Raw genomic sequence first — 27,797 nt, forward strand, 5'->3', positions numbered from 1 at the left:
ACTTTTCCTAGGTAAGGAGCACCAGAAAGGTTATCTGGTTCGTCGTGGGGGGCAAGGCGGGAGGAATGCAATCCCAGGTCTCCCTCAGATCTTCCTCACACTCAGCCACACTCTCAGAGGACCGCCCTGTGGGCGTTCTCCCCTGTATCTCACTACCTTCCCCCCTCACACACACAGTTCCTCCAGGCCAGACAGATAGGGCCCGAGGTCCAGGGGCAGGAGGGAGTTGGGGACCTAAGACAGATGAAAATGTCTTGTCAATCATTTTCCTCATAACCATAATGGAATGAGAACCATGTCTTGCCCTGAGCCAAGGCCCTGACTCTTCTCACATGTCACTGACCCTCACTCAGCTCTGAAGAGGTAGAGCAGGCAGGGATCCACCTCCCCATTGGATGCAGGAGGAAACTGTGGTCCTGGGAGGAACATGGATTTGCCCACATTCAGAAACAATCTAGAATCATAGAATGAAATTCTAGCTTCCCTGGTTTTTTTTTCAGTGACAGAATTACTTGAAGACTGCCAAGCATGGTTCTACCCAACATTTCCAAAAAAATATAATGTGACCAGGAACTGCTGAGGAATTTGGTCAAGAGCTCACAACTAGACAATGCTGGGCCAGCATCAGATTTCTGGCACTTGCTCCTTAAACTGGGGCTGTGTGCACAGCACCATTGTACGTCAGTGATTAACTCTAAACTAATCACGGCCTCTAAACTCTAAATGAAATTCGCTCTACTGTCCTGAGGCTGGGTCATAGTAAACAGGGATTTGGGTCCAGCCTGGTGGGGTGGCATGAGGGAGATGTCTGAACTTAGGGTGCTAAATCTGAGCCAGGTTGGCCCACAGGCCTCAAGGAGAAGAAGGTGGGCTCAAGAGACAGGGAAGCCAGGTCGGTCTGCTCTTCTGACAAACCAGGACTCCTTAATTGGTGCCAGACTGAGAACACCTCTGGGAGGGACGCTGTGGGAACTAGCTCTCATTTGCTATGACAGTGTGTAAAGCCAGGAGCTATGGCCACCATCACAGCTGCCTGGCCCATGCAGGTTCGCATTAGCTTTGAACAGATGGTAATAAAACAACGGAGCCAAGAACTGGTGGGCCATTAGCTTTAACCTAGTTTGCACCTATTGGGCAAGTAAGAACACGTACTAGGCTCCAAAACCCACTCATTCAGTGCTCACAAAGCCACTGACTTATCCGAGTTTCCTAGAATCAAAGGTTTCTAGCTCACCAGACTTATTCACCTCTGTTTCCCATCTCCTTCTCTCTGCACAAACTCTGCACAAACTGGCTTCTCCCTCAGCACTCCACCATCTTGGCTGGCTTCTCTGGTCTCCTCCACGTGGCCTTTCTTTGCTCTCCTCTCTAATGCTAATCTCAGGAACCAAGAGTGAGCAAGCTCCCGTTCTGCCCCCATTTTATAGTGTAGAAATCAAAACCTTTAATCCAATATACAAATAAGGAAGTCTCTGATACAAAGCACTTATCTGAGGCATAATGGGATTCCTCATGAGAGTGCAGCACCCCACATCATGCAATCAGTCAAGAGTGTGGGGGAAAGCTTTATCTTAAAACTAAGCCTTAGGCTATAACAACCCTACCTGCTTACAGCCTATCCCCCACGCCCAATACAAAGTATAATGAGCAAACATATATATCGTATTTAAAAACTTATTTGACCAACATTCCACCACTTTTGCTCGCTTCACAATCTAAAGAACAGGTATTCCTGCACATGGAAATTAAGCACATTACACAAATTACAACATGAGAACTCATAAAATTTCAACAATCACAAAGATACATTTCACCAGTCTCAGCACTTTGCCAAAAGTACAAAATGTCCTCGGCCTTCTTTCTACCCATTTGAAAAGCTTCCCTGCGCAGGGGAACGGCCTCCAGCAAAGAGCCCTCCACCCCCATCAGGGTATTTCATATTGTCCAAAATCCATAAGTCCATCCAACAAAGGAGCCAGTGCCCACTCCGGTCATAGTCCAGGGATCAGTTCAAGCACATGGGGCCTCAGCCACCCCCCTCATCCCTGCCATCCTGGCAGGTCTTACACTGTTCCAAAGAGGAGCATGTGGCAATGGCAGTCAGTATTTCCATCTATGCTTTGGAGAGCATGATGGCATTCACCCCTATGTCCCAAAATCGCAGACATACCATGGGTGTAGTAGAAACTCCTTGCTGCTGGGCTCTCGCCTTCTGGAGACTGCGGATAGCCACTCCAGCCCAATTCTCCTCATCCTCCAAAGAGGACCTGAAAACATCACCTCCTGCTGCCCGGCTCAAGCCCCGGGCCACCGCTGCCTTCTGTTCCACGGGCCTTGCAGCCCCAGTGCTGGCCTCAGCCCCAGCCTCCTGCCACTGCTGGCTCTCCACAACATCCAGGGCATGCTGCAACTCACAAACTTGTGATTCATTCTCCAGTGGCTGCTCCATTTCCAAGCAAATCTCACACACCTGGTTGGCCTCCTCCGGTGCTTGCTTCAGCTCCAGGGTCGACATCTCTTTCTCCCACATTTGCTCCACCTCCTTCCTCTGCATGGTTTGCAGGTCCCAGGCAGCCTCTTCCACAAAGCTCTTGGTTTCCTCACACATGGTTGTAAAAGTCAGCCAGCCTATGGCCCCCAAAACGACAGCCATGGGGAACCATAACAGCCAGTCCTCTAGTCCACCACTCAAAGGTGGTGGTGGCTCCATACCGAATTCTGAATTCTGCCACAGACTACGCCAAATGTAAAGCCAGTAGGCACAGCCACCATCACAGCCGCCTGGCTCGTGCAGATTCGTATAGGATTCGGACAGACGGTAATGAAACAATGGAGCCAAGAACAGATGGGCCATTAGCTTTAATCCTAGCTTGCACCCATCCCATCCTCCAAAACCCTCCCCTCTGCCAACCATCAAAATGTTTATGTCTTTATGAGTTTGTTTCTGTTCTGCTTCTTCATGTATTTTCTTTTTTACATTCCACATATAAGTGAAATCATATGGCATTTGTCTTTTTTTGTCAGACTAACTTCAGTCTGCATAATACCCTCTAGGTCCATCCAAGTAGCTGCAAATGCCAAGATTTTATTCTTAAAAGGGTGATTATTCCTTGACAGGTGGTGGCTTAGAGGATAGAGCATCAGCCTGGGACACTTTGGTCCCAAGTTCAAAACCCTAAGGTCGCCAGCTTGAGGGAAGATTCACCAGCCTGAGTAAGGGATCTCAGAATGATCATTGCCTTGAGTCCAATAGCCCTTGGCTTGAGCCCAAGCTTGCCGGCTTGAACAAGAGGTCACTGGCTCAGCTTGAGCAGCAGGTTAAGGTACGTATGAAATCAATCAATGAACAACTAAGGTGCCGCCACTACGAGTTGATGCTTCTCATCAATCTCCCTTTCTGCCTGTCTGTCTCTGTATCCATCTCTTTTTCACTCTTCTCTCTCTCTCAAAAAAGGGAGGGTATTATTTATTTTCATTCCTAGTCTGTGAGTTTCTGATATTCTTATCTCCAAAGACTTTTTCTCCCACCTCCTTTCTTATCACCTCAAGTCACACTCACCACGAAGTCTACCATTCTTAAGCTACATCATTCTTTTAATAAGGACCAAGTGTTCCCACTGAACTTAGTACAAACAATTATATCCTAGGGCTCCTCACACCTATACCTTGCCTACCCCTCAATGCTATCTTTATCTCCACTGCTCACTGTATTGTGATCACATGACATTTCTTCTATCTCTGCATGCAAAACACAGTCCTTTCTAGACTGGGAGCCTTTGTGGCTGGTGTCCCCTTGCCTGAAAAGTCCTTCTCCTGGTTATTTGCAAGGATGACTCCTACTCAGCCTCAGGTATCAGCCAAATCTTAATCTCTCACAAGGCTTTAGCTGTTAACTCTTAAGTAGGTTTTCCTTTTCCATATTACTTAATTGAAGAACTTTATTTTCTGATAGTTTTGTCCCTTTATTTTTTAGTAATTAATCTTAATTTTTATTTTGAGCTATTACTCCAATGATGGAAGAAACAATATTAATTTATTGGGGTTTCTTCCTCTGTCTCTTTAACTTGAACCTCTGAAGAGTTTACAAAGTGCTGAAGGGCACAGTGGTGAACAGGAGTCGGGTGGGTGTAACCTGGTCCTCTCTGTCTGCACCCACTGAGAAAACGGCACGCTTATGAGGTCAGCAGTCCCCACAGATTCCTGTGGCATATCATTTGTTTGTGGATTATACATTAACGACTGCATATGTCTCCATCTCTCTCTTGGTTTCCACAAGGTCTATTACTGCCTGTGGCCTAATAGACGCTCAAGAACTATTGGAACTGAATGGACCCATCCTCATGATCTCAGGGCCACAATGAAGCACAGAAGAAATGAGAGCTTTCTCCTGATAACTCTGAGGCTCTGTGTCAGGATTCTTAGAGAGCCTCATATGTCATTCAGATCCCTTGAAAGAATCAGAGTTACGGTCATGTGTGGTGCCCACTATGGTTCACAGATGGGCAGTGCACATGCAGCAACTCATTCTTCTGTGGTTCCCTTCTTCATTGCATGGTTCACAGAGGAGTCACAGTTTACTGCATTTGAGTTGCATGCACCGAACCTCAGGGATATAGAATTTTAGACACATTAAATTTAGGGTGTTCACATTATATACGAGTGAAGTAAGATCCAGATAAAGGAACTGAATGGTCCAAAGTCACAAGACAAGTTAGCAAGCTTGAGACTAAACCCCTGGGTGCTCGATGTTCTGTGTCCTTCCACAGCACAATGCAGAGGATACCGTGCTTGCACAATGAACCACATTGGATCCATGCACCAACTCAGCTCTGTGGGCTGCATTGGCTCCATATACCATTGGCTTTATAGTCAATGTTCTCTACAGATATTTATTGTTTATCTGTTTATTTGATTGCCTACATTACCTTGGTCCTCTTCTGTGTTTATAAACCATGTCACTCACAGCCCCCATGTTTAATGTTGGTTATACATGTATTTTATTGGTTTTAATGCCATTTTGGTGAATTATGTTATTATTCCCAGTAATTGCTTCTCTCACTGTGGAGGGTTTTACACTTGTCCCCATTGCCAAATAATTTACATTACTTTTCTGTGTGAAGAATATGCTATCTGCTTTTTTGCCAACAGACTTGATCATTTAACTTGCTTTGGCCAGTGAGCAGTGAATAAAAAGAGGTATTTCACATCTGGGCTGAAGTGTTAAGAGTCATCATATATTTCAACCTTTGTTTCTTCCTGGCATATGAACAGCATGTTCCAGATAGGGCTTCCTCCCTCTGGGTGAATCCGAGAATTCACTGGCAGAGGCAATAGTTCACTAATAACTCACATAAAACATGAACAGTAAATGAACATTTGTGAGCCTCTAAGATTAGAGAATTGACACTGTACCAAAATATAGCAAGTTGATCAAGACAGCCATGTTGGTTCCATGTACCACAGTTGTTCCACTGAAAAAATATTATGTTGGATAAAATGCACAGGGTTGGTTACATCTTTATAGATGTTATTTGTCTCTTTCCTCATCAATGGGCATTATACCCCAGGGCCATCCTGGTTTCCAGTTCACTGGGCCACACTGCTCCACCCCATCACTTTGAGAAAAGCCCCTTTGATGTCCTTGTTCCTCAGACTGTAGACCACAGGGTTGAGCAGGGCAGTGAAGACATTGTAAAAGAGAGAGATCTGCTTGTCTCGCTCTGGGGAATAGTTAGAGTTGGGCCTCATGTAGATATAGGAGGATGGCCCATAGAAGAATGAGACCACAGTGAGGTGGGAAGCACAGGTGGAGAAAGCCTTGCAGCGGCCCTTTGTGGACTTGATCTTGAGAATGGCTTGGGCAATACGGACATAGGAGGCAGAAATGAGAGAAAGTGGAGCAACAGCCAAGAAGACACTGATCACCAGGTCCACGATCTCAATGAGGTGGGTATCCACGCAAGCCAAGCTTCTTACCGAGAGGCCATCACAGACATAATGGTTGATCACGTTAGGCCCACAGTATGGCAGCTGCATGGTGAAGAATGTATGGATCAGAGAAAGGAAGAAACCACAGGCCCAGGTCCCAGCTGCCAGCCGTGTGCACAGGCCCCAGTTGAGAATGACTGTATAACGCAGTGGGTAACAGATGGCTATGTATCGGTCATAAGCCATGACTACAAATAAAATGCACTCAGTCAGGGCCAGGGCGCTAAACATGTACATCTGCAACCAACAGCCAGCAAAGGAGATGGTCTGAGAATGAGCGAGAAGATGCACCAACATCTGTGGCACAGTGGTGGTGACGTAGCCCATGTCCAGCAGGGAGAGGATACAGAGGAAGAAGTACATGGGAGTGTGAAGACGCTTGTCCAGGCAGATCAGGGTGACAATGAGCCCATTGCCCAGGACTGAGCTCAGGTAGAGCAGAAGGAAGACAATGAAGAGGATCCTGTTGGACGTGGGGTCACGGGAGAAGCCAAGCAGGATGAATTCAGACACCCAAGTTTGGTTCTCCACTGGAGGCATCCACATGGTGGGGACTACAAGAGAATTTCACTCATTTAAAAGTTATGGAAAGTGTGGTAGTCTAGGAAAAGTACCTGCCCTGGAGACAGATAGGCTAGGATTAAAATTCTGGCCCCGCTACTCATCTGCCTTCATGAGCAAGTCACTTAACACTTCTGAGCCTCAGTCTCCTCATCTGTAAAATACGACCAATCTCTCAGCATTTTCATAAAGAGTAGAGGCAGTGTATATAAACCATGTAGCCTTTAAACGATGAACAACAGTAAACTGCTCATATACTATCTCTCCAGTCTTACTTCACACCCTACAGTGCGCAAACAAGTCACTCTTAAGTCTCGCAATAATCATTTGACATCACATCAGTTACAGCCCCTAAACCTTTAGAGGTGGAAGTTCCTGTCTGCCGTAGAGACCCTTTGTCTGAAAGTGCTACAAGCACTCTCCTTACCCTATAAATTTCTTCTTTGCCAGTTGACAATGTGAAGCTTTGTCAAAAGATGGAGCTAGGTGAACACTGTGATTTAATAGCAGGAGGAAGTTACTTCAAACAGAAAACACTTAAGTTAAATATAAAATAAGAGGAAAGATGGTAAATGTGAACTTTAATATGTAGTTGATTACTTTAAATGCAAATAGTCTAAATATTTTAATAGAAAACACATTTTCAAACTGCTTTAAAAATCTTACGTACTGTTTATAAGAAACACACCTTATCATTTTGCAATATATAAATATATCTAATCTACATGTCGTACACCTTAAACTGACACAATGTGGTATCTCAGTAAAGGTGAGGAAAAAGAAAACACCTCAATATAAGGACATAAACACACTAGGAAGGATGAAGGGAAGAAACATGCCATGCCAATACTAATTAAAAGAAACGCTGTAATTTAATAAAACATTTGTCAAAATTGATCCGCTTCTGCGTCATAAATATAAGCAAAAAAAGATAAAGAATAGTCCCTGGCCAGTTGGCTCAGCAGTAGAGCACTGGCCGACATGTGGTTGTCCACGGTCCGATATCTGGTCAGGGCACACAGGAGAAGCGACCATCTGCTTCTCCACCCCCCTCTACCTCTCTCTCTCTCTTTCTCTCTCTTCTCCTGCAGCCATGGCTTGATTAGAGCAAGTTGGCCCTGGGCTCTGAGAATGGCTCCATGGCCTCACTACATGAACTAAAATAGCTCCATTGCTGAGCACAGAGCAACAGCCCCCGATGGGCAAACCATCACCAGATAGAGAGCTTGCCTGATGGGTTCCAGTCAGGGAGCATTCAGGAGTCTGTCTCTCTGCTTCTCCGCTTCTTACTTAAAAGATATAAACAAACAAAAAACAAATTTAATGAGTAGAAATTATTTCAACTATATTATCTAATTTCCATAAAATTGGCTAGAAATCAATTTAAAAATAGATGTAATGAAGAAGTACTCAACACTTTTGAAATTAACATACACTATTAAATAATGATTTGGACAAAAAAATCAAAATGAAAAGTAGTATATATGAACTTCATCATTCACTTATGATGAAGATAAAGCATTATCAGTGCTTAAAGAAAAATTTACTGTATATCCTTCCTTCATGATGGAAATCAATATTAGAATAGAAGAATAATTAAAGGTTAATTAGATAACCTCTCATCTCAAAAAGCTAGAATAATAACTACAAATCAAATAAAAAAAGAAGCTGACAGGATGAGAAAATAAAGATAAGAGCAGAAAATAATGAAATCAAAAACAAATTTGCAATGGAGAAAATGAACAAAGCCGAAAATTCATACTTTGAAATAATTAATGTATAAGTCCTTAGCAAAACTGATATAAAGTGAAATAAAACACAAAATATCAACATCAGGGGAGAAAACGGAACATTACTATATATCCTACAGTAATTTAAAAAGATAATTTTTAAAATTACAAACAACTTTATACCATAAACTTGGCAATTGCATGAAATAAACAAATGCCTTAAAAAACACTTAAATTACCAAAATTGACAAAGAAAGAATAAAGGGCACAAGTGTCTGCTGTCTTTCTAAATATTGAATCTATAAATGTTTTTTGAGTCTATAGTTTAAAACATTCCTAGCTTTAAAACTCCAGGGTCAAATAGCTTAACTGGTTAATCTTTTCAACATAAAAGAGAATAACACCAACTATAACAAACTTCCAAAGACTAGAAAAAGAGTAAAAATATTTTAGTTTATTTTATGAGACTAGTATAAATCAATACCAAAAAATAACAAATACATTACAAGAAAGAAAACTCGTTATCTAATCTGTCTTATGAGCATTGTTGCAAATCTCCCAAAACATATCTAGCAAATTTAATTTGGCAACATTAAAAAGATAATACATCACAATGAAGTTGTGTTTATCATAAGAATGCAAGCTTGCCTTAGCGATTAATAAGCTAACAGTGTAATTAATTCATCTTATTAATAGAATTAACCAAAGAAAAAGGATATGATTAACTTAATAGATACAGAAAAAACATTTGGTAAATATCAATAATCAATTAAAATTAGAAATAAACTGTGTATTAAACTAGAAATAGAATGGTTCTCATGAATGTGATAAATATTATCTTCAATAAAAGAAGGAAGAACCTAAAGTAAATGTACTGGATGGCGAAATAGTAACTAGCTCCCTGACATAGGAAGTGAAATATTTCTAATAACCATTACCCTGGTGATCGTAGCCACTGAAATAAGTCAAGAGATATAAACAAAAGACCAAAATATCAGAAAACAATCAATAAAACTGTCACTGTCTGCAGACCACATGATTGTGTAGGTAGCAAATCCAAAAGAAATCAGAGGCAAACTGAAATAAGCAAAATCACAAAAACTCACTGGATTTCTCTATACCAGCAACTAGAAAATAATTGACAAGACCATTTTTTAAAAATCAAACATGTAGTAATAAATCTAATAAGTATGTGTAGAAAAACATTTCTTAGAGAAATTAAGGGAGACCTAAGTAAGTGGAGGATGTTCCATGTTTAGGGGTTGGATAATTCAACATCAAAAAGATGTAAAGTTGATTTATAGATTCAGTGCAATCCTAGTAAAAACTCCAGCAGTTCTTCTTTTTCTACAGAAATTGACAACTTGGTTCTAAAATTACATGGATGACTTCTCAGAAATTAAGACTTACTGTAAAGCTACAATAATTAAGCAGGCATGAAATTAGCACAAGAATAAAAAAATTGATTAATTGATCAGAATAAAACCCAGAATAGAACCATGAATATACAGTCACCAGATTTATGACAAGTGGATCCCATGATGCAATGGGGAAAGGATGGCCTTGTCAACAAATTCTCTGGATCATGTGGATATTTACACAGAAAAATATGTTTTGACTCCTACCTCACATGATACACAAATATCAATTATAGATGTATTGTAGATTTAAATGGTAAAGGTAAAACATAATTTTCAGAATCAAATGTAGAAAAATATCACTTTTGAATAAACAGAGATTTCTTAAATAGGACACAAAAAGCACTTACAATATAAAAAAAAATGTTAAGCCAGATTACATTAAAAGGAAGAATTTAAGAGATGTATCAGAAGAAATAAAGAACTACAAATTAACAAATAGAAGGTACTCAATAGAATAATGGGCAAAAGATTTAAAAAGACACTTCACCAGAAAGATTATCTACACAGCCATTAATCAGGTGAGATAATACTCAACATCATTAGTCACCCAGGAATTGCAAACTAAGAGCTCCCTGTACACCACCACACACCCACCAGAATGGCTTAAATGAAAATTCCCTAGCGTGGGCAAGAGTGACAGAAATTCCTTCTGCTGCTAACAGGAAAGCAAATCTGCAGTCCCTCGAGATAACGTTTAGCGGTGTCCCCTACAGGTGACGTATGCTTACCACCTTTACAACAATTCTATTTCTCTCTCCCCACATACTTATATGCACACATGTTTGTTTAAGAAAAGTCATGAACAAAAGTTTTCAAAATACTAATCAAAGTAGGCAAAAATAGGGAATTACCCAAATATCAATCAACAGTTTAATAATAAAAACACTGCTGTGTGTTCATTTTAGAGGCTACCTTTGGTGTCGGCACAGACACAAAGGAGACTTCAAGCCATTATCAGTCCACACTGTCCCTGCCTCCACCGCTTCTCCTGACCAACCTACCACCTGTGTGTCCCTGGGTCCATCCCTCCCTCCGCCCTGGAGCAGAAGCCCATCATCTCTCCCCTTCATTCCTGCACCAGCCCCTCCCGGGTCTCCTGCCCCTGGACTCTTCTCCGTCAATGCATTCTCCATAAGGAGAATTGTTCAAAATGCAACAAGTGGTTCTTCAAAACACAGCACTGGTTCTGCCTGTCCCCTGCTTTATACCCTTGAAGGGGTCACAAGCCTCATCATTCTAGATTTAAAAGATGTAAAAAGACACTTCAACAAAGAGGCTATCTAAATTGACATGACAAGTGAAACAATGCTCAGTATCACAAGGGCCATGAGGACACGAATTCCTTTGAGAAGGATTACAAGGACATCATCTGAATACGGTAGAAGGAGAGGAATACAAGATACCATTCCAGCATGTCAGACCTGATGATGACTGTCTTTTTCATGTATACCAGCAAGATTTTCTCACCCTATGTCAGAGTTAAAGGCATTGAGAAGAGTCTCAAAGACTTTTCTAAATGATCAGCCCCTGCAGACTTCTTCAGCCTCAGCACCCAGCTCTCTCCCCAAAGCATGTCTCCCATGCAAACACATTCTCCAGACAAGTATGCCCAGTGTCCTGTATGTGCCATCTTTGCTACACCATCAGGCCTTTGCCTAGGTCTGTAGCAGAAAAGAGAACCACCTCCTGCATCCCCTCTGCCCAGAGGCGAATTATGATGGGTTGAGGCCCCGGGCGCAGAAGAAAACACTGGGCCTCTTACATTAAAAAAAGTGTAGGCCTGACCTGTGGTGGCGCAGTGGGATAAAGCGTCGACCTGGAACACTGAGGTCGCTGGTTCAAAACCTTGGGCTTGCCTGGTCAAGGCACATATGGGAGTCGATGCTTCCTGCTTCTCCCCCTTCTCTCTCTCTCACTCCTCTCTCTCTAAAAATCAATAAATAAAATTTTTTTTAAAAAGTGTAAAGTTGGGGTTTTGCGGGGCCTTTCAGAATTTGGGGCTCAGGGTGCACTTGTTGCACCCACCATTAAATCTGCCTCTGCCTCTGCCCTCACACACTCCATCCTATGTCTTACCCTTACTCCCACATCAGGACTCAGCGCAGGTGTCACCCCTGACCGACCCCACCTTCTCCCACCCCCTAACCTCAGTGAGATGCTCCTCTATTCCTAGCAGGCTCCTCCGCTTACTGGCAGGTTTCAATCGTAGTCATCCTAGAGGGTTCTGATATAAAGTTCCAGATCTAATATCTCAGGAAACCTTATCCCTTTTCTCTTAACTTAATTCCCACCAATTGAGTTAGAATATCTGTACTAAAGTATGGGTATATGGCTGAGTTTTTAACCTCTCTTTTTAATAATAATAATAGCTAATGTTTCATGAAACATTTCTATGTGCCAGGCATTGTGTTAGCTCATCCTCCTAAAGGTTAATAAAGGTACTAAGTACAGATAAAAACAGGCACAGAGAGTAAGTGATTGCTTCAAAATTACACGGCTGGGAGGTGGACCAGGGGTGTGACCCAGGTAGTCTGGCTTCTGAGCCAACTCTTAATCATTATCTTCACTGGCTTCCAGCACACAGGGCCCAAGTGGGGAGGGTGAAGAATGCCAACTTCCCCGTCGGCTCATCTGTTTGAGCTTCTTGGCATTTGGCACTAAATAATATAAATTCATGGCCTCTGGCATGCGGCCTTGGGACAACACAGTATCAGACCCACCTACAACTAGTGACAGCCACACACTGTTTCTCACGATAAGGTTTCCTCCATCTGCTCCCATCACTTGGATGTGAGACACCATCAGTGGCACTGAAAGCAGAGGAAATTGATGGAAAGAGACTTGGTAAATTATCACCATTCTGGAGTTAATCTTTGTCAAAACCTCCCTCTAAGCCAAGTTATTTCTATTTAACCAGGGACTTCTTTAGTAAAATAAATAAATAAATAAATAAATAAATAAATAGGTAGATAAATAAATAATTAAGTCTTTCAATAGTCTGTCTATCCTGCATTCTTCTTAATTTACCCCGGCCTCTCGAGAGCACAGGGAGAGGGACTAACCATAGTAACCCCGTCACTGTCGAGGCTTCTCCCACAGTGACCATCATTGTCCTGCCATAGAGAGCATTAAACTCAGGAAATTTGTATTAATTATTTCTCTGTTCCTAGCACCCAGAACATGTTTTGACACGGAGAAACAATTGACAAATATTTATTAAATGAATAAATGAAAGAAAGAAGCAGGTCTAGGAAGAAGGAAGGAACAGGAGGGACGGAGCATGAGCTGAGGAAAGAGCACAGGGAGTGAAGGAAAGGGCTGCAGGGGTATTGGGGGTGGACAGAGAGAGGACACACGGGACCTGGCTATTTCTGACCTCTGACCCCACAGATGACGGGATCCTGCCCACACACCAGCTCAGTGACCGTCTCACCCCTCAGGTATCCACAGAAACAAGTCACAACAATGTCACAGAAAGGCTGTCACTAGAGCTTAAGGAAAGGGGACTGAACAGGAAGCCCCAGGGTAACTGGCCACCCCCCAACCCCCCAGACAGTGTTCCAGTCTCCAGAAGAGTCTTACATTTCTGTGAGGTCAGAAGAGAGGCTCCTGTCTTCTGTCCATGATGCAGCTCCCTGGATGCAGCCAGGCCAGCCCGGGATCCTGAAGGCCTTGCCTGTTGGGTCCTGTAGCCAGACAGAGGGCACCTCCACCATCTCAACTCCTCTCAGTGGCCAAGTGGCTGAGGCTTTATGGTCCTTCCTCTTCATCAAGTTTTCTCAGGAGACCTGGGGAAGGGCCATCCCTGTCCCCTGACACCCCTGTCCTGTCTCTGGAGGTGATGCCAACATGAACTTACCTGAATGTTGTCAACAAGAACCCTACAAGGAACAGGCTCTTGGGGACGGAGCAGGAACAAACACCATCCAGGTGATGGAAAGGGTACTGGTCTCTTCTTTCCCTTTTCCAGCCTCGTAGGGGATGCAACCTGCCCAGTGGAAAGCATTTGGCACCTGCTCACTTGTTAGAAATGCTGAGAACCCATGACTTCATTCTGCATGGAAGAACTGCTCAGGACAAAAACTGTTGTCAAAAGAGAGTGAGAGAGGGAGTCAAGGGAGACTCAGCTCCTGAGTCCCAGGCCCCCAGAGCGTTTATGGACCAGAGCAGAAAGGTAACAGGATTACAGGGGAGGGAGATCAGATGATAAGAGGAATAACAAGCATAAAGGGAGGGCAATCTATAAACCTCTAAGCTAGTTTTCCTAAAGCCTGTCACATGCATTCCTTTCTGTTTGCACAAAGCTCGCTGCCTCACACAGCTTCTTGGTGCTTGCATCCTCCAAGAAACCTATTCATCACCATTCTCACTCAGGGCTTTTTAACTAAAGTTCCTAAATCCAGGTTATAGAGGGTCCAAGATTAGATGGGTGATTCCCTACATACCTGGTCCTGGCAAGCAGCATCTGGGAGGACATAGAATCAACCCCATGTTACATACAAGGAAGTTGAGGCCCCGTGCAATGAGGAAGCTACCCAAAGTTCACTTCTTCTAAGTGCAGAGCCAGGATTTGAATCAGGACCTATCAAGTTCTAATGCATGTTCTCTTAAACTTGCTGTAATTGTACCTCAGTTTTCACCTCTGTAAAATGATAAAGTAACCCTTAAGAACCCTAACCTGGAATTGCTGGGAGAGTTAAAAGAAATACTGTGTTGAAATCCTGGCACAATCCTGGCTGTACCCTTCGTGACTGAGAGTTCCTGTCCCTGCCTTCTGTCTGGGCTGTGGTTCCCCATCTATTCAGACAGAGAAGGTTGGGCTCTGAGGTCCCTCCTACTCAGCCACAGGTCACCAGAACCAATTGCTGACTTTTCAGAAATGTTGTGAGGTTAAACAAGATCATTATTAATGTTAAATTATATGAACTACAATGAAATAAATTACACTACAATCAAAGCTCAACAGACCCTAAAGCTATTGAAATAAACCAGGCTGGCCTGACCACTTAGTTCATCAGATAGTACATCATCTAGGGATGCTGAAGTCGCAGGTTCAATCCCTGGTCAGGACATATATGAGAAGCAACCAATGAGTGCACAACTAAATGGATCGACTGAGTGGGAGGAGTTGATGCTTCTCTCTCTATCTTTCACTCTCTCAAATCAATGGAGAAATTAAAAAAAAATAGGATTCCGCTTAAAAAAATAATGAAGCAGAAGGAAACCACACAGAGAAACACAAATACTGTATGATCTCATTCGTGGAATCTAAAAAGATCACACTCATAGAAACAGAGAGAAGGAGGGTGCAGGGGCTGAGGAGTGGGGGAAATGGGGAGATGTTGGGCAAAGGGTAGAAATGTTTGGTTACAAAATGAAGGAGTTCTGGGTCTAATGCACAGCATGGTGACCATAGTTACTGATACTTGAAAGTTGCTGTGAGAGTAGAGCTTTAATGTTCTCACCATCACAACAACAAAATGATAATCATGTGAGGGAAAGAATGCATTAACTCACCATATTGTGGCATACTTTTTACATACATGATGAATCAAATAGTCACATTGTACACCTTCCACAAAGGCACTGTTATATCAATTATATCTCAGTAATTTGAGTGAGGGTAGAAAAATCAAATTTTGAAATAAAAAAACCCAAAGATTAAAAACAAAAGCTCAAAGTTCTTAACTTCCTAATTATTCTACTACTAGAGTGTAGGTATCTATTATCTGTGTTCTAGAATCCCTGTACCTACTTCATTAGTATGGAAGCAATACTCCATAATCGTGAGCTTCTGTGCATCACTTCCCATCTGCGAGTTCAGTGACACCATGTTGTTAGTTTGAAATTGGGCATGGTGGATGGATTTACACCACAGAAATCGGCAAGCAGTGTTTATCAGACCTCCCACTTTTCTCTTCAGAGTGATTGTTGGACATTTTCCAGCACATCTCTGTTTCCATCCTGAGTCCTACGAATCTAGAAACTCCTGGACAACTCAATGCAAGAGACATTCACCTCCACTATTGGCAACACTTGGTGAAGCCCTGAATGAGCAGCCCTCGTCCACGAGAGTCATAGCCCAGCTGCTCAGTCCTTCCAGTCTGCCCTTGACAGAGGCTCCCAGACAGCCTGAAGTAACCCCAGATCTTTGTTCTTTTTTCCCGGGACCTCACAAACCTCCGCAGGGCCAGCCAAGTTTGAGGCCACCACTGCACACCAGGTAGCAGACCATCTCTGCCTTCTGTCTGTTCAGGGAGCAGAAACACCACCCAGGACCTACTGGCTCTCACCTTTAAGGACAAAGGCCAAGGACACACAGAGTCTATTTTTCACAGGCACCACTTAAGCCTGGGAAGCAGGGATTTCACACATGAGGAAAGAGTATCAGAAAGAGTAAGGGCCTCACCCAAGGTCAGTGACTGATAAGTGAGAAGCCCCAATTCAAACTAAGTGCATCGCTACCCCACGTGGTTTTGTCTTCTGAGGTTAGCTTCAGTGTCGATGTCTCTAAAATAAGGAAGACTCTTATTTCTCTCTCAGTGTATGAGGCAGATCTAGAGATGCCACATGGGGATGTGAGCCCGATGCTTAGCACAGAATAAGCTGTTGATGAAGGTCAGTATCCTCCTTTGTCTACTTCCTGATCTCCCCTCTCCCACTCTCCTCTCCTGAAATCATACCTGGCAGAAAGGGTACAGACTCCCTCCTTCTGGCTTCTGTGGAGTTTCATCCACTATGTGTCCCTGAACTTTTCCTAGGTAAGGAGCACCAGAAAGGTCCATCTGGTTCCTCATGGGAGGTAAGGAGGGAGGAATGTGATCCCAGGTCTCCCTCAGCCCTTCCTCACACTGAGCCACACTCTCAGAGGACCACCCTGTGGGCATTCTCCCCTGTACCTCACTACCCTTCCCCCCTCACATACACAGTTCCACCAGGCCAGACAGATAGGGCCCGAGGTCCAGGGGCAGGAGGGAGTTGGGGACCAGAACCTAAGACAGATGAAAATATGTCTCATCAATCATTTTCCTCATAACCATAATGGAATGAGAACCATGTCTTGCCCTGAGCCACAGCCCTGACTCTTCTCACATGTCACTGACCCTCACTCAGCCCTGAAGAGGTGGAGCAGGCAGGGATCCACCTCCCCACTGGATGCAGGAGAAAACTGTGGTCCTGGGAGGAACAGGGACTTGCCCACGTTCAGAAGCAATCTAGAATCACAGACAGAATGACATTCTACCACTTTGATTTTCTCAGTGACAGACTTACTTGAAGACTGTCAAGCATGGTTCTACCCTGCATTTCCAAAACACAAAATGTGACCAGGAACTGCTGAGGAATTTGGTCAAGAGCTTGCAAGTAGACAATGGTGGGCCAGCAGCAGATCTCTGGCACTTGCTCCTTAAAATGGGGCTGTGTCCACAGCACCATGTTCATCAGTGGTTAACTCTAACTAATGATGACCTCTAAACTCTAACTGAAATCCCCTCTACTGTCCAGAGGCCAGGTCGTGATAAATAAAGATTTGAGGCCCGTCCTGAGGGTAAATGAGGGAGATGTGGAGTCTCTGGCTGCTAAATCTGAGCCAGGTTGGCCCACAGGCCTCAAGGAGAAGAAGGGGGGCTCAGGAGAAGGAAATGCCAGGGTGGCCCGCAGTTCTAACATGCCCAAACTCTCTAATTGGCCCCAGGCTGAGAACACCTCTGTGATGGATCCTGTGGGAACTAGCTCTCATTTGCTATGACAGTGCCCAGAAAGTTCTCTGCATCTCTGTCTGGGGAGTGAGCACAAGGAATAGCAAGAGGTGGTGATGACACTAATGATCAAGATCATCTTAACATTAACACTCCTTTGGGACAGCTCACAGAACTTTACGGTGCACAGAGCACTTTCACATGTGTTTTCATCCATGGTCTTTCCTGCACTCTGAGGAGGCAGGTATCATGGTCCCCATTTTATAGATAATGATAGATATTTACTGAGCTCTTGTCATGGATCAATTCCTGAGGGATCATTGATACTGGTTTGTTCATTTCTCTGCTCTCAGAGTCAGAAGGGGTCTTCAGGGTCAACATGTGACCCAACAGAAGGCCTTCCAGCTGGCTATGGAGGGCCCTGTAGCAGGAGCAGGGCACTGGGACACTTCTTCTTACAAACTACTTGTACCTTCAGGACACCCAGAGTCTAATTCCATACACACACTTCCATCTGATGATGGAATGCAACTGTCAGGCCAAGTCCACGACTTGGTAAGTCAGAAAACATCAGGTTCATGACGGGAGTTCAGGTCACATGGTAACATGGTGATTCCTGATTAAGCGTTCAATCTCTGCTAAGGCCCAATAGAGAGAAAGTCAAAGGCTGCTTTCCCAAAGGGGAGCAGTTATCCTCAGTGGATGCAAGGCTGTGCTCCGAAGCCGTAGGTGTGCTGGGATTTACAACACGGGACGTCAGGCTCCGGACAGCACCTGTGTCCGCTGCTCACACTCCACGTGTCCTCAGATCTGCTGGGTCACATGGTCCAAATGGAAGAGCAACAGGCATGGCCGCTTGGACCCACTACAGAACCTTCTCTTGTTCTGACGGACCTTCACTCACACGAGCGGCTTTGCAGGTCACTAAGTAAACGCAGCAGGGTGGCACACCCACATGAGGAATGTGGTGCCTCCAAATCTCAAGCAGGCCAACCAGGCATCGTGCCTCTCTTTGTTGGTGGCAGGAGAAGCCAAATGCAACAACCTGTCCTTCACCTCAAAAAGGGGATCTCACACATCCCACAGCACTGGACCCAGTGCCTGAGGATGTGTCCATTTGCTCAGGCATTGAAACCAATGCAAACACAGCTGCAATGGAAGTGCCTACTTTGTTAAATCTGTGATAATCCAGTGTCATTCCCCAAGGCCACCTGTTTCTGCATAGGCCTCACAGGTGAGTGAAATGGGATGTAGTGAAATCATCGCCCCTTCAAGTCCTCGATGGTGGCACTAAGCTGCAATCCTGACAGGAATGTAGTAGTGTTTCTGCTTTATGATTCTTATAGTTCAGGGCCATTCTAATGACTTCTATTTTGCCTTTCCTTGAACACCTCTAAGAATGTTGTCACCCAAACCACAGCCCAACCTCGTATGTTCTTCCCTGGATGGTCCAGGGACATTTCTTTCTTGATCGGCAGCAGGGGAAGGAAAGGGAATCTTTGATAATGAATCAGTCCTGCTGGATTGCAGTGAATGTCTTCACCTTGAAATTCAGTCTCCAGTGACCTTTAAATGAAGGGGATATTGGGGGGAAAGCATTTAGGAGCTCTGAAAGTATCCCTCCCAAGTCCTTCCACCCCCCACCACCACCTTGCTTCCACCCTCTTCAAAGAAAGGGTCATCCTGAGAACCCAGGAGTCCTATTTCTGGATATTTGGCTATAATCTAAAATTGCTTCCCTTTCTTACCTTTTGCAGCTGAAACAAAGTCTGAAATTTTCAACCGCAGCCACCAGGTGTCCTTTTATGACTTTTACTTCACCAAGGTGAGTGAGTGAGACAAAGAAATCCCAGGATCGTGATGGAGGGGTGCTGTGTTCAGCTTACCTCCCAGGGGCTGCCCGTTACCTACCAGGACCCTCTCTTCCCACTGGCAAAGCCTCTACCTCCCTGGAGTCAAATCTCACCGCTGGCCTGGCCAGAGCCCCTTTCTACATACTGGGCCCTCCATCTGGCGCTTCCTCCTCCCACAGGCTAACCTGCTGAAGGAAGGGAGGCTGAGCCCAGGGGCAGTAGAGATGGTCAGGGATAGGCAAAGAGGATGCTGAGCTCTGTAAGTCATTCCTAGAGTCCCTGTGATCTGACCTCACCTTCTCCAAAAGCGATTAGTAAAGCTGATCCAGATCAGGACTGAAGTCTGCCCCTCCCCCAACACTCAGAGCAGAAAGGGAACTTTGACTACTGAGCACTGACTGTGTGTCAGGCATGGTCCTAAGCACTTTCCAAGAATTATCACATTTCATCTTATGACCACCTGGAGGGTAGGGACAACTATTCACCTAGAAGGTGGTGCTACTATTCAGAACCACTGTACCAGTGAGACTTCTGAGGCCCAGAGAAATTATGTAACAGCCAAATTCCCACAACTAGGCCAAGGGCTGGAGCCAGATTCCAAACTCAGGTCTGTAGGAGTCTCTTGGGATGCAGAATTGCATGGTGGCTGAATCCACTGTAAAAAACTCCCTCTCTTTCTGGGTGTCAGTGTTCCAAACTATAGAATTCAATGATAATCTTTCCCCCACAAAGATCAGGTAAGATGATATACTGAAAGTATGTATATGAAGCTGGTTCCCCCCTTTCAGACCAGGAACACTGTGGGCAATGGGCAACCTGGCCTCATGTACCACCCTTACCTGTTCCCTCTCCTCACTCCTGCAGCTTTACCAAATTCGTGGGTGGCTTCAACCAGTTCCTCAATGCCCTCAGGGCCAGCTTGAGCCGGGCACCATCCATCTGGGCTTCCAGGTGGAGGTGGTAGTGAAGGCTGGGCCTGAGGTCCAGATGTCCTACTGGGTGGGCAAGTCCATCTCCGTACTGCACAACCTCACAGTGGACTTTCTTATCATGTCCACTCAGACAAGGCCACTCACCTCATTACCCTTATGCCCCCATTCCCCACAGACACAGTAGACATGCTCTGGTTGGGTGGTCCTGGTCTGTAACCAGCTCTTCTGGAAGGGGGATGGCATCTGGGGCGGGGTCTGCATCACTGACTGGCTGTCATGCAAGTCTCCTCCCCCAGCCACAGGCTTCCCACTGGCGAGGGCGCCCTGCTGGCCTCCTACACTCTGGATGGTGATTCCTTCTTCCTTTCCAGGAAGCACAGCCGGGTGGTGGATATCGTCCCGGAGGACCTGGCAGCTGTACACCAGATAATGAAACTAACTCTGAAAGGTAGAGATGGACGGTAGCTCTCTGAGTCTAATCAGGAGAGAAAAACCACTCAGTACTTTATAGAGGTGAAGTTTAATATAATTAAGTGTTAACTACAATAAGACAGTAACCATCAGATAAAAAGAAACTAGATGTGGTACCCAAAGACCATACATGGTGCCATAGCCAAGATAGGGTGACCTGGGAGAGGTTCAGATCTCACTGGAGAAGGTGCAGCTCATGTACGGGATTACAGAAGAGTTCACTGGTTTAGCAGAGCCAGATTTGGTCTGGAGTGACACACTGTAGGCCACCTTCCATAGTCAGGCAGGTGGCTGCCCGGGGGCGGTGGGGAAGGGGGGGTCTGGTTTCCATGATGAGAGGACAGTCAGACTGAGATTGCAAGGTCATTGTGCATTCTGGGCCACCTGAGCCCCAGACTGGAAAATGCAGACAATCTCCTTTGACCTGCAATGTCCCCACAGTACCTACCCCCTGAGAAAGCTGAACGTCATGCTCACATTAAAGGAGAAACACTTAAGGCAACTGTGTTATTACTGAGCATATATTCAAAGCTGCATTGAGAACTGAGGTAATAAATGAATAACTGATATTGTCTAGCCTTTTGTCTGCTCAGCACTCTTCTGTATCCCCTATGAACATGCACACTCACTTACAACAAACAGGACAACTCTATATTTCTACACTGTAAGACACATCTCTCCTTACAATCGAAGATCATGAAGTTCATTAACTATTCCTCAAATTCACCGAATCCATCTCACTGAATATTCTGTTACCTTACAGCATTATAATGTGATCTTCCAATAACAATGCATTAAATAATTTTAAAATGGTGATAAGAAACAAGAATAGAATGATTTTGTATGAATAAACATGTGTATCACAAGCACAGAGTTCCTCTGTCTCCCTCTTTGTTATCTCAGCTTCAGCACCATAATCAGCAGCTGCCCCTCCCAGCAGCCTCATCCTGAGACTCTCCCTGGGACACCACCGCCCCTGCAGCTCTCTGGAAGGGTGATTCTTGGCTCTCTGCTCCTCCTGTTTGACAGACAGCCACTTCTTCCTGTGCAGTACCAGCCACAACCCCGAGAAACAATGCTAGAGGTTAGAGTGAATGGATTTGGCCATATTTAGCTCCTGGTCACCAAGGCTGCTTTTAACTCTGGCAAAGTAGATATTGCCACCATCAATGATCCCTTCATTGACCTCAAATACATGGTCTACATGTTCAGTATGATTCTATTTGTGGCAACTTCAAAGGCACAGTCAAGGTTGAGAAGAGGGAGCTTGTCATCAAAGGAAAGTCCATCGCTGTCTTCCAGGACAGAGGTCCCACCAACATCAAGTGGGGTGGTGCTGGTGCTGATTATGCTGAGGAGTCCCCTGTGTCTTCACTACCTTGGGGAAGGCTGGGGTGACTTGAAGAGTGGAGCCAGGAAGGTCATCATTGTAAGGTCGGTTGGCAATTAAGGAAGGCCACATGAGGAACCAGGTCCGGAAACTTTGACTGGAACCACCCACACCCATGTCTGCCAAAAGAAACCACCCAGGAGCACTTGGAAGAAGAACGACTGTCTGTCAGACAATGAAATTTCACCATGTCATATCAACCTGCCACCACCACACCAATGCTATAAATTACCCCCGGGTGAGGGAAGCTGTGTGACTCCTCTGGCCCGTTTTGTGGACCAGAGAACCTCACCTGGGATGCACTCTAATTAAAGCTTTTGCTAGTCCCCATTTGGTGGCTACACCCTTTTTTCTTCCTCGGTGGAAAATACCTTATATTTTGTGCTGAAACCAGGGAGGAGTTTGAAGGCCATGGGGGTCGCTCCTCTCCCCATCCCTTCCAAGGAGCGAGGCAGTTGGTTGCAGGTGGCAGATTGGATTGCGTTCCTGCCAGGAGGGGCTGTTGTTTTGCTAATGGCTGATTGAAAAATGAAAGGGGCAGGCTCCTCTCACAGCTCCCAGCACATGTTCCCCTTCTGGCACCTGAAATCCCAGACACCCTGATCAATTCCCTTATATTGACCTAATAGTGTAAAGCACTGTGGCCAAGAAGAGGGTTAGCATCTTTTTGCCAGCTGGGTAGTTACAAAATAATGAGTGCATTATTACCATTCCTTATTTTTCTCAGTAAATCAGTGGTTCATAGAGGATGTAGTTTACAATCTTCTTATTGTAAATTGTACTAAAATTGTACTAATGAAAAGGCATATATAATTGTATAGCCTGCCAAATTCAAAGACTTCCTTTTTGTACCAAGGATCCCTTGTTGTGTAAAAAGTATTTTCCATGTTAGAAATGTATTTGTTATTTCAAGAATCCATTGTTAATTTTCCTTTTTATTTGCTATTTCATAGCCCTGTGATGTTGAAATCTTGGTTTAAATATTAGAAAATAACTTAAATCCTTTTTTTCCCAAATAACCTATAGAATTAGAAAACTCAGAATTCGCTTTATCGGGAAAGTCTCAAGCCCTAACAGGACTATTAGAATCTGTATTGTACATATGCTGCCACACTTAAGTCAATAGAGACCACCACTAGAAAATGTTTCTGGTTGCCTAACTTAAGTGAGATTCTAACACCCAAGCAAGTAAGGAAATTGTGCACACTTTCCACCAATTTTTGTTAGCCAGAATCAAAGCAGATTCAACTTAGCCTTTGCATAGCAATCAGCTCTAGAAATTAGAAAGGAGATGTATTGTAAGATAGCATCATCAGCTGCTAAGAATGGATAAATAAATAAAACTAAGCATTTTGGAAGGATCATTGCTCCTCCCTCAATCACGTAATTCTGGCCCCTAATATTGCTGGTCAGTCAAAGACGGCTAAGATTCCTGAAAGCAGGGACAACCTAAGACAGGCACAGCTGAAGAGGGGCCATCAGGAGAAGGCTTAAGGACTAACAAAGGTGAGGCTCAAACCCTCACCCCAACAATGCAGGAGTGTACTCCCCTGAAATAGTGGCCTTCATCCACTGTCCAGGGCACCAAAACAGGGGGGCTCCACCCCCGCTTCCCCACTCATCAACTGAGGGGCACTTATCAGGCCAAGATTGGCAAATCGACTTCACTTTTATAACCCCTCACCAAAAAACTCCATTATCTCTTAACTTTTGTTGATATCTTTTCAGGGTGGATAGAAGCCTTTCCCACCTCTTGAGAGACAGCAGGCACCATTGCCTCCATTCTCATTGAAAACATCATCCCACAGTTTGGACTGCTGACTACCATCCAGTCAGACAACAGCCCGGCCTTCACTGCCCAAATAATCCAGCAGGTTGCCACCTCTCTCAACATTACCTGAAGACTCCACATACCCTATCATCCTCAATCATTGGGATAGGTGGAAAGGGCCCATGGCATCCTGAAGGGTCAACTAAACTTTCCATCGAAACCGGACTCTTCTGGCCAAACCTCCTCCCCCTGGCACTCACCAGAATCAGAGCAACCCAGCGAAACCCCACTAGACTCAGCCCCTTTGAGCAGGTTTATGGTAGATCATTCCTAATCAATCACAACTTACCTGTCAACCCCCCTCCTCTTGCCACATACTTCCCCTTTCTGTCTTTACTTTACCATCTTCTCAGAGAATATGCGGACCGGAACCTTCCTCCCATAAGGAGTCCAGATGAAGCGCACCCAGCGGTCCCCCTCCAGCCAGGAGACAGGGTTCTTCTGAGGGAACTCCAGCCCGGCTTCCTACAGCCCAGGTGGATGGGACCCCATACGGACCGCTGGCAGTCAGAACCACTGGGCCCCACCCGTCTTTGGCTCACCAAATGTTTGGGCCCTGCAGATCCTCCTGTTACTCCATTCTTCCCACCGGGACCCTGCCGCCAGAGTGAATTAAAGCAGGAGCAATGCTGTTACTGTATCAATGAGACTGGCCTAATGGAAGAAAACATCAATGTCCTCAACTGTCTGCAAGAGAAACTGCACAAGGACCTCTTTTCCTACAACCTGCTTAACTCATGGTGGCAGTCACCCGTCCTCACCTGGGCTGCCCCTATCCTAGGTCCTCTTATGACTATCAGCATATTACTCATGTTTGCTCCTCTTTTTCTTAGATTCTTACAGGGCCGCACCCGCAAGGTTTCTCGAGTCACAGTCAACCAGATGCTGCTGCACCCATATATGTGACTCCCCTCAGAGCCACCACTTTCCGACCTCCCTTCCCCACGATGCCCCTAACCAGCAGGAAGTAGCCAGACAAACAGCGGCTCCCCTATCTAACATAACAGGTCGGAATGTGAGGTCGGTTGGCAATGGGGGAAGGTCACATGAGGAACCAGGTCCAGGGACTTTGGCTAGAACCACCCACACCCATGCTTGCCAACAGAAACTACCCAGGAGCACTTTGAAGAAGAAATACTGTCAGACAAAGAAATTTTGCCATGTCATATCAACTCACCATCACCATACCAATGCTATAAGTTACCCTGCGCAGGGGAGGCTGCGCGACTTCTCTGGCCCTTGTTTTGTGGACCAGAGAACCTCGCCCGGGATGTGCTCTAAATAAAACTTTTGCTAGTCCACACTTGGTGGTATGCCCTTCTTCTTCCTCAGCGGAAAATACCTTATAATCATCTCTGCCCCTTCTCAGATGCCTCCATGTTTGTGATGGATGTGAACTTTGACAAGGTTGAAAACTCCTTAAAGATTGTCATCAATGCTTTCTGTACCACAAACTGTTTGGTCTCTATGACCAAGGTCATCCATGACAACTTGGCATCCCATAAGGACTCACGACCATGGTCCATGCCATCACTGCCACCCAGAAGACTGTGGCCAACCCCTCCGGAAAGCTGTGGCATGATGGCCAAGGTGCTGCCCAGAACATCATCCCTGCTTCTTCTGGTGCTGCCAAGGCTCTGAGCAAGGTCATACATAACCTGAATGGGAAGTTCGCTGACATAGCCTTTCCTGTCCCCACCTTCAGTGTGTTGGTTGTGGATTTGACCTGCCTCCTGGAGAAAGCTACTAAATACAATAACATTAAAGAGGTACTAAAACAATCATCAGAGGGCTCCCTCAGGGCATTCTGGGATACAGAGATGATCAGGTTTTCTCTTGCAACTTTACCAGTGACACCCACTCCTCCACCTTCGATGTTGGGGCTGGCATTGCCCTCAATGACCACTTTGTCAAGCTCATTTTGTGATAGAACAATGAATTTGGCTAAAGCAACAAGGTGGTAATCCTTGTGGCCCACATGACCTCTAAGAAATAAGAGCCCCCTAGACCACCACTATGAGTAAGAGGAAAAGAGGCTCTCAGCTGCTGGGGAATCCTTACCTCAAATTGATCCTCCAACCCACTGAGAATCTCCTGACCATCACAGTTTCCATCACAGACCCCCTAAAGAAGGGGAGTGGCTTAAGGGTCCCTATATTTTATGAACCATCAATAAATTTACTGTACCCAGTCAATAAATAAATAAATATAAATAAAATGAGCGAGTGATCATCTGTTTTCTTGTTTTGTCTTTATTATTTTAACAATTCTTTATTTTAATTAAAATTGATGTATTAATTTCAGGTGTACAACCCAGTGACCAGACATTTATATAACTGATTAAGTAATCACTCCAATAAATCTAGCACCATAATAGTTTTTACAATGTTATTGATTGTACTTTTTAGGCTGTATTTTTATTCCCATGACTATTTTGCAGTTACAAGCTTGTACTTCTTAAGAACCTCCACCCTTTTCACCCATTCTCCCAAATCCCTCCCATCTAGCAGTTGTCAAAATGTTCTATGTATCTATGGTCTGTTTCTGTTCAGCTTGTTCATTTATTTTCTTCCTTAGGTTTACATATAAACAAAATTATCTGACATTTGTCTTTCTTTGTCTGACTTATTTCACTCAGCACAATACACTCTAGGTCCATCCATGTTGCTGAAAATGGCAAGATTTCATTCTTTAAAGGGTGAATCTCTATTCTCATTCCTGGCCTATGAGTTGCTGACATTCTCACCCTAATGACCTTTTCTCCAACCTCATATCACACTCATAGTGGAGTCAACCATTCCTAAAGCTGGATCACTCTCTAAATAAGAACGAAGTATAAACACTGCACATAGTATAGTATAAACACATATTGTATAGGGCTCTATAGGACGACTCTTTGCCAACCTCTCCATGCTATCTCTATCTCCCCTGCTCACTGTATTATGACCACATGACCTTTCTTTCATCTCTGCATGCAATATACAGTCCTTTCTAGACTAGGAAGCTTGGTGGCTCGTGTCCCTTGTCTGAAATGCCTTCCTCCTGGTTATTTGCAGGGGTGACTCCTTCTCATCCTCAGCCTTCACAATCCCTCACAAGGCTTTACCTGTCAACTCTTGTCCAGTAGGTTTCCCTTTTCCATTGCTTTTTATTGCAAAACCTGTTTATTTCTGAGAGTTTTGCCCCTTTATTTTTCAATAATTATACTTATTTCTATTTTGAGCTTTCATTCTACTAGTGGAAGAAACAATATTACGCTCCTTGGGATTTCTCTCTGTCTCTCTGACTTGAACCTCTGCAGAGCTTGCAAAGTGCTGCAGGGCACAGTGGTGAACAGGAATTGGGTGGGTGTAACCTGGTCCTCTGCATCTGGCATACACTGAGAGAATGGCACTCCTATGAGGTCATTGGTCCCCACAGATTACTGTGTCATCTTCTTTGGTTATAAATTATACTTTCATGACTGTATATGTTATCCATGGTCTATTTCTCTTAGTTTCCACAGGGTCTGATACTGTCTGGGCCATAATGGATGCTCGAGAACTATTGGAACTGAATAAACTCATCGCCAGGATCTCAGGGCCACCAGTGAGGCCTGGAAGAAAGCAGGATGTTCCCACTAACCCTGAGGCTTCGTGTCAGGATTCTTAGAGAGCCTCATAAGTCATTCAGATCCCTTGAAAGAGTCAGAATCACAGTCATGTGTGCTGCCCACTATGGTTCACAGATGGGCAGTGCACATGCAGCAACTCATTCTTCTGTGGTTCCCTTCTTCATCATATAGTTCACAAAGGAGTCACAGTTACTGCATTTGAGTTGCATGCACTGAACTTTCTAGGATATAGAATTTTACACATCAAATTAGGGTGTTCATATTATAGATGAGTGAAGTAAGATCCAGATAAAGGAACTGAATTGTCCAA

At 44.6% G+C, this 27,797-nt stretch overlaps 1 protein-coding gene and 1 pseudogene across 1 annotated transcript; one reads left to right on the forward strand and one right to left on the reverse strand.

Moving 5' to 3' along the window:
• Positions 1-5,586: 5,586 nt before the first annotated feature.
• On the reverse strand, positions 5,587-7,036 carry LOC136329096 (olfactory receptor 2A12-like). Its single transcript, XM_066265042.1, has 2 exons — positions 6,977-7,036; positions 5,587-6,542 (listed from the first exon to the last, which is right to left on the reverse strand). Exon 2 carries the CDS (start codon positions 6,532-6,534, stop codon positions 5,587-5,589), a length of 948 nt encoding a protein of 315 aa, XP_066121139.1. The 5' UTR covers positions 6,535-6,542; positions 6,977-7,036.
• Positions 7,037-21,728: 14,692 nt separating this feature from the next.
• LOC136329097 (glyceraldehyde-3-phosphate dehydrogenase-like) lies at positions 21,729-25,870 on the forward strand (annotated as a pseudogene).
• The last annotated feature ends 1,927 nt before the right edge of the window (positions 25,871-27,797 follow it).

The sequence above is a fragment of the Saccopteryx bilineata genome, chromosome 3 (genome assembly GCF_036850765.1).
Source record: "Saccopteryx bilineata isolate mSacBil1 chromosome 3, mSacBil1_pri_phased_curated, whole genome shotgun sequence".
Lineage (NCBI taxonomy): Eukaryota > Metazoa > Chordata > Mammalia > Chiroptera > Emballonuridae > Saccopteryx > Saccopteryx bilineata.

Coding starts and splice junctions, on each gene's coding strand:
- LOC136329096 (XM_066265042.1), bottom strand. CDS start 6,534: ATGTGGATGCCTCCAGTGGAGAACCAAACTTGGGTGTCTGAATTCATC.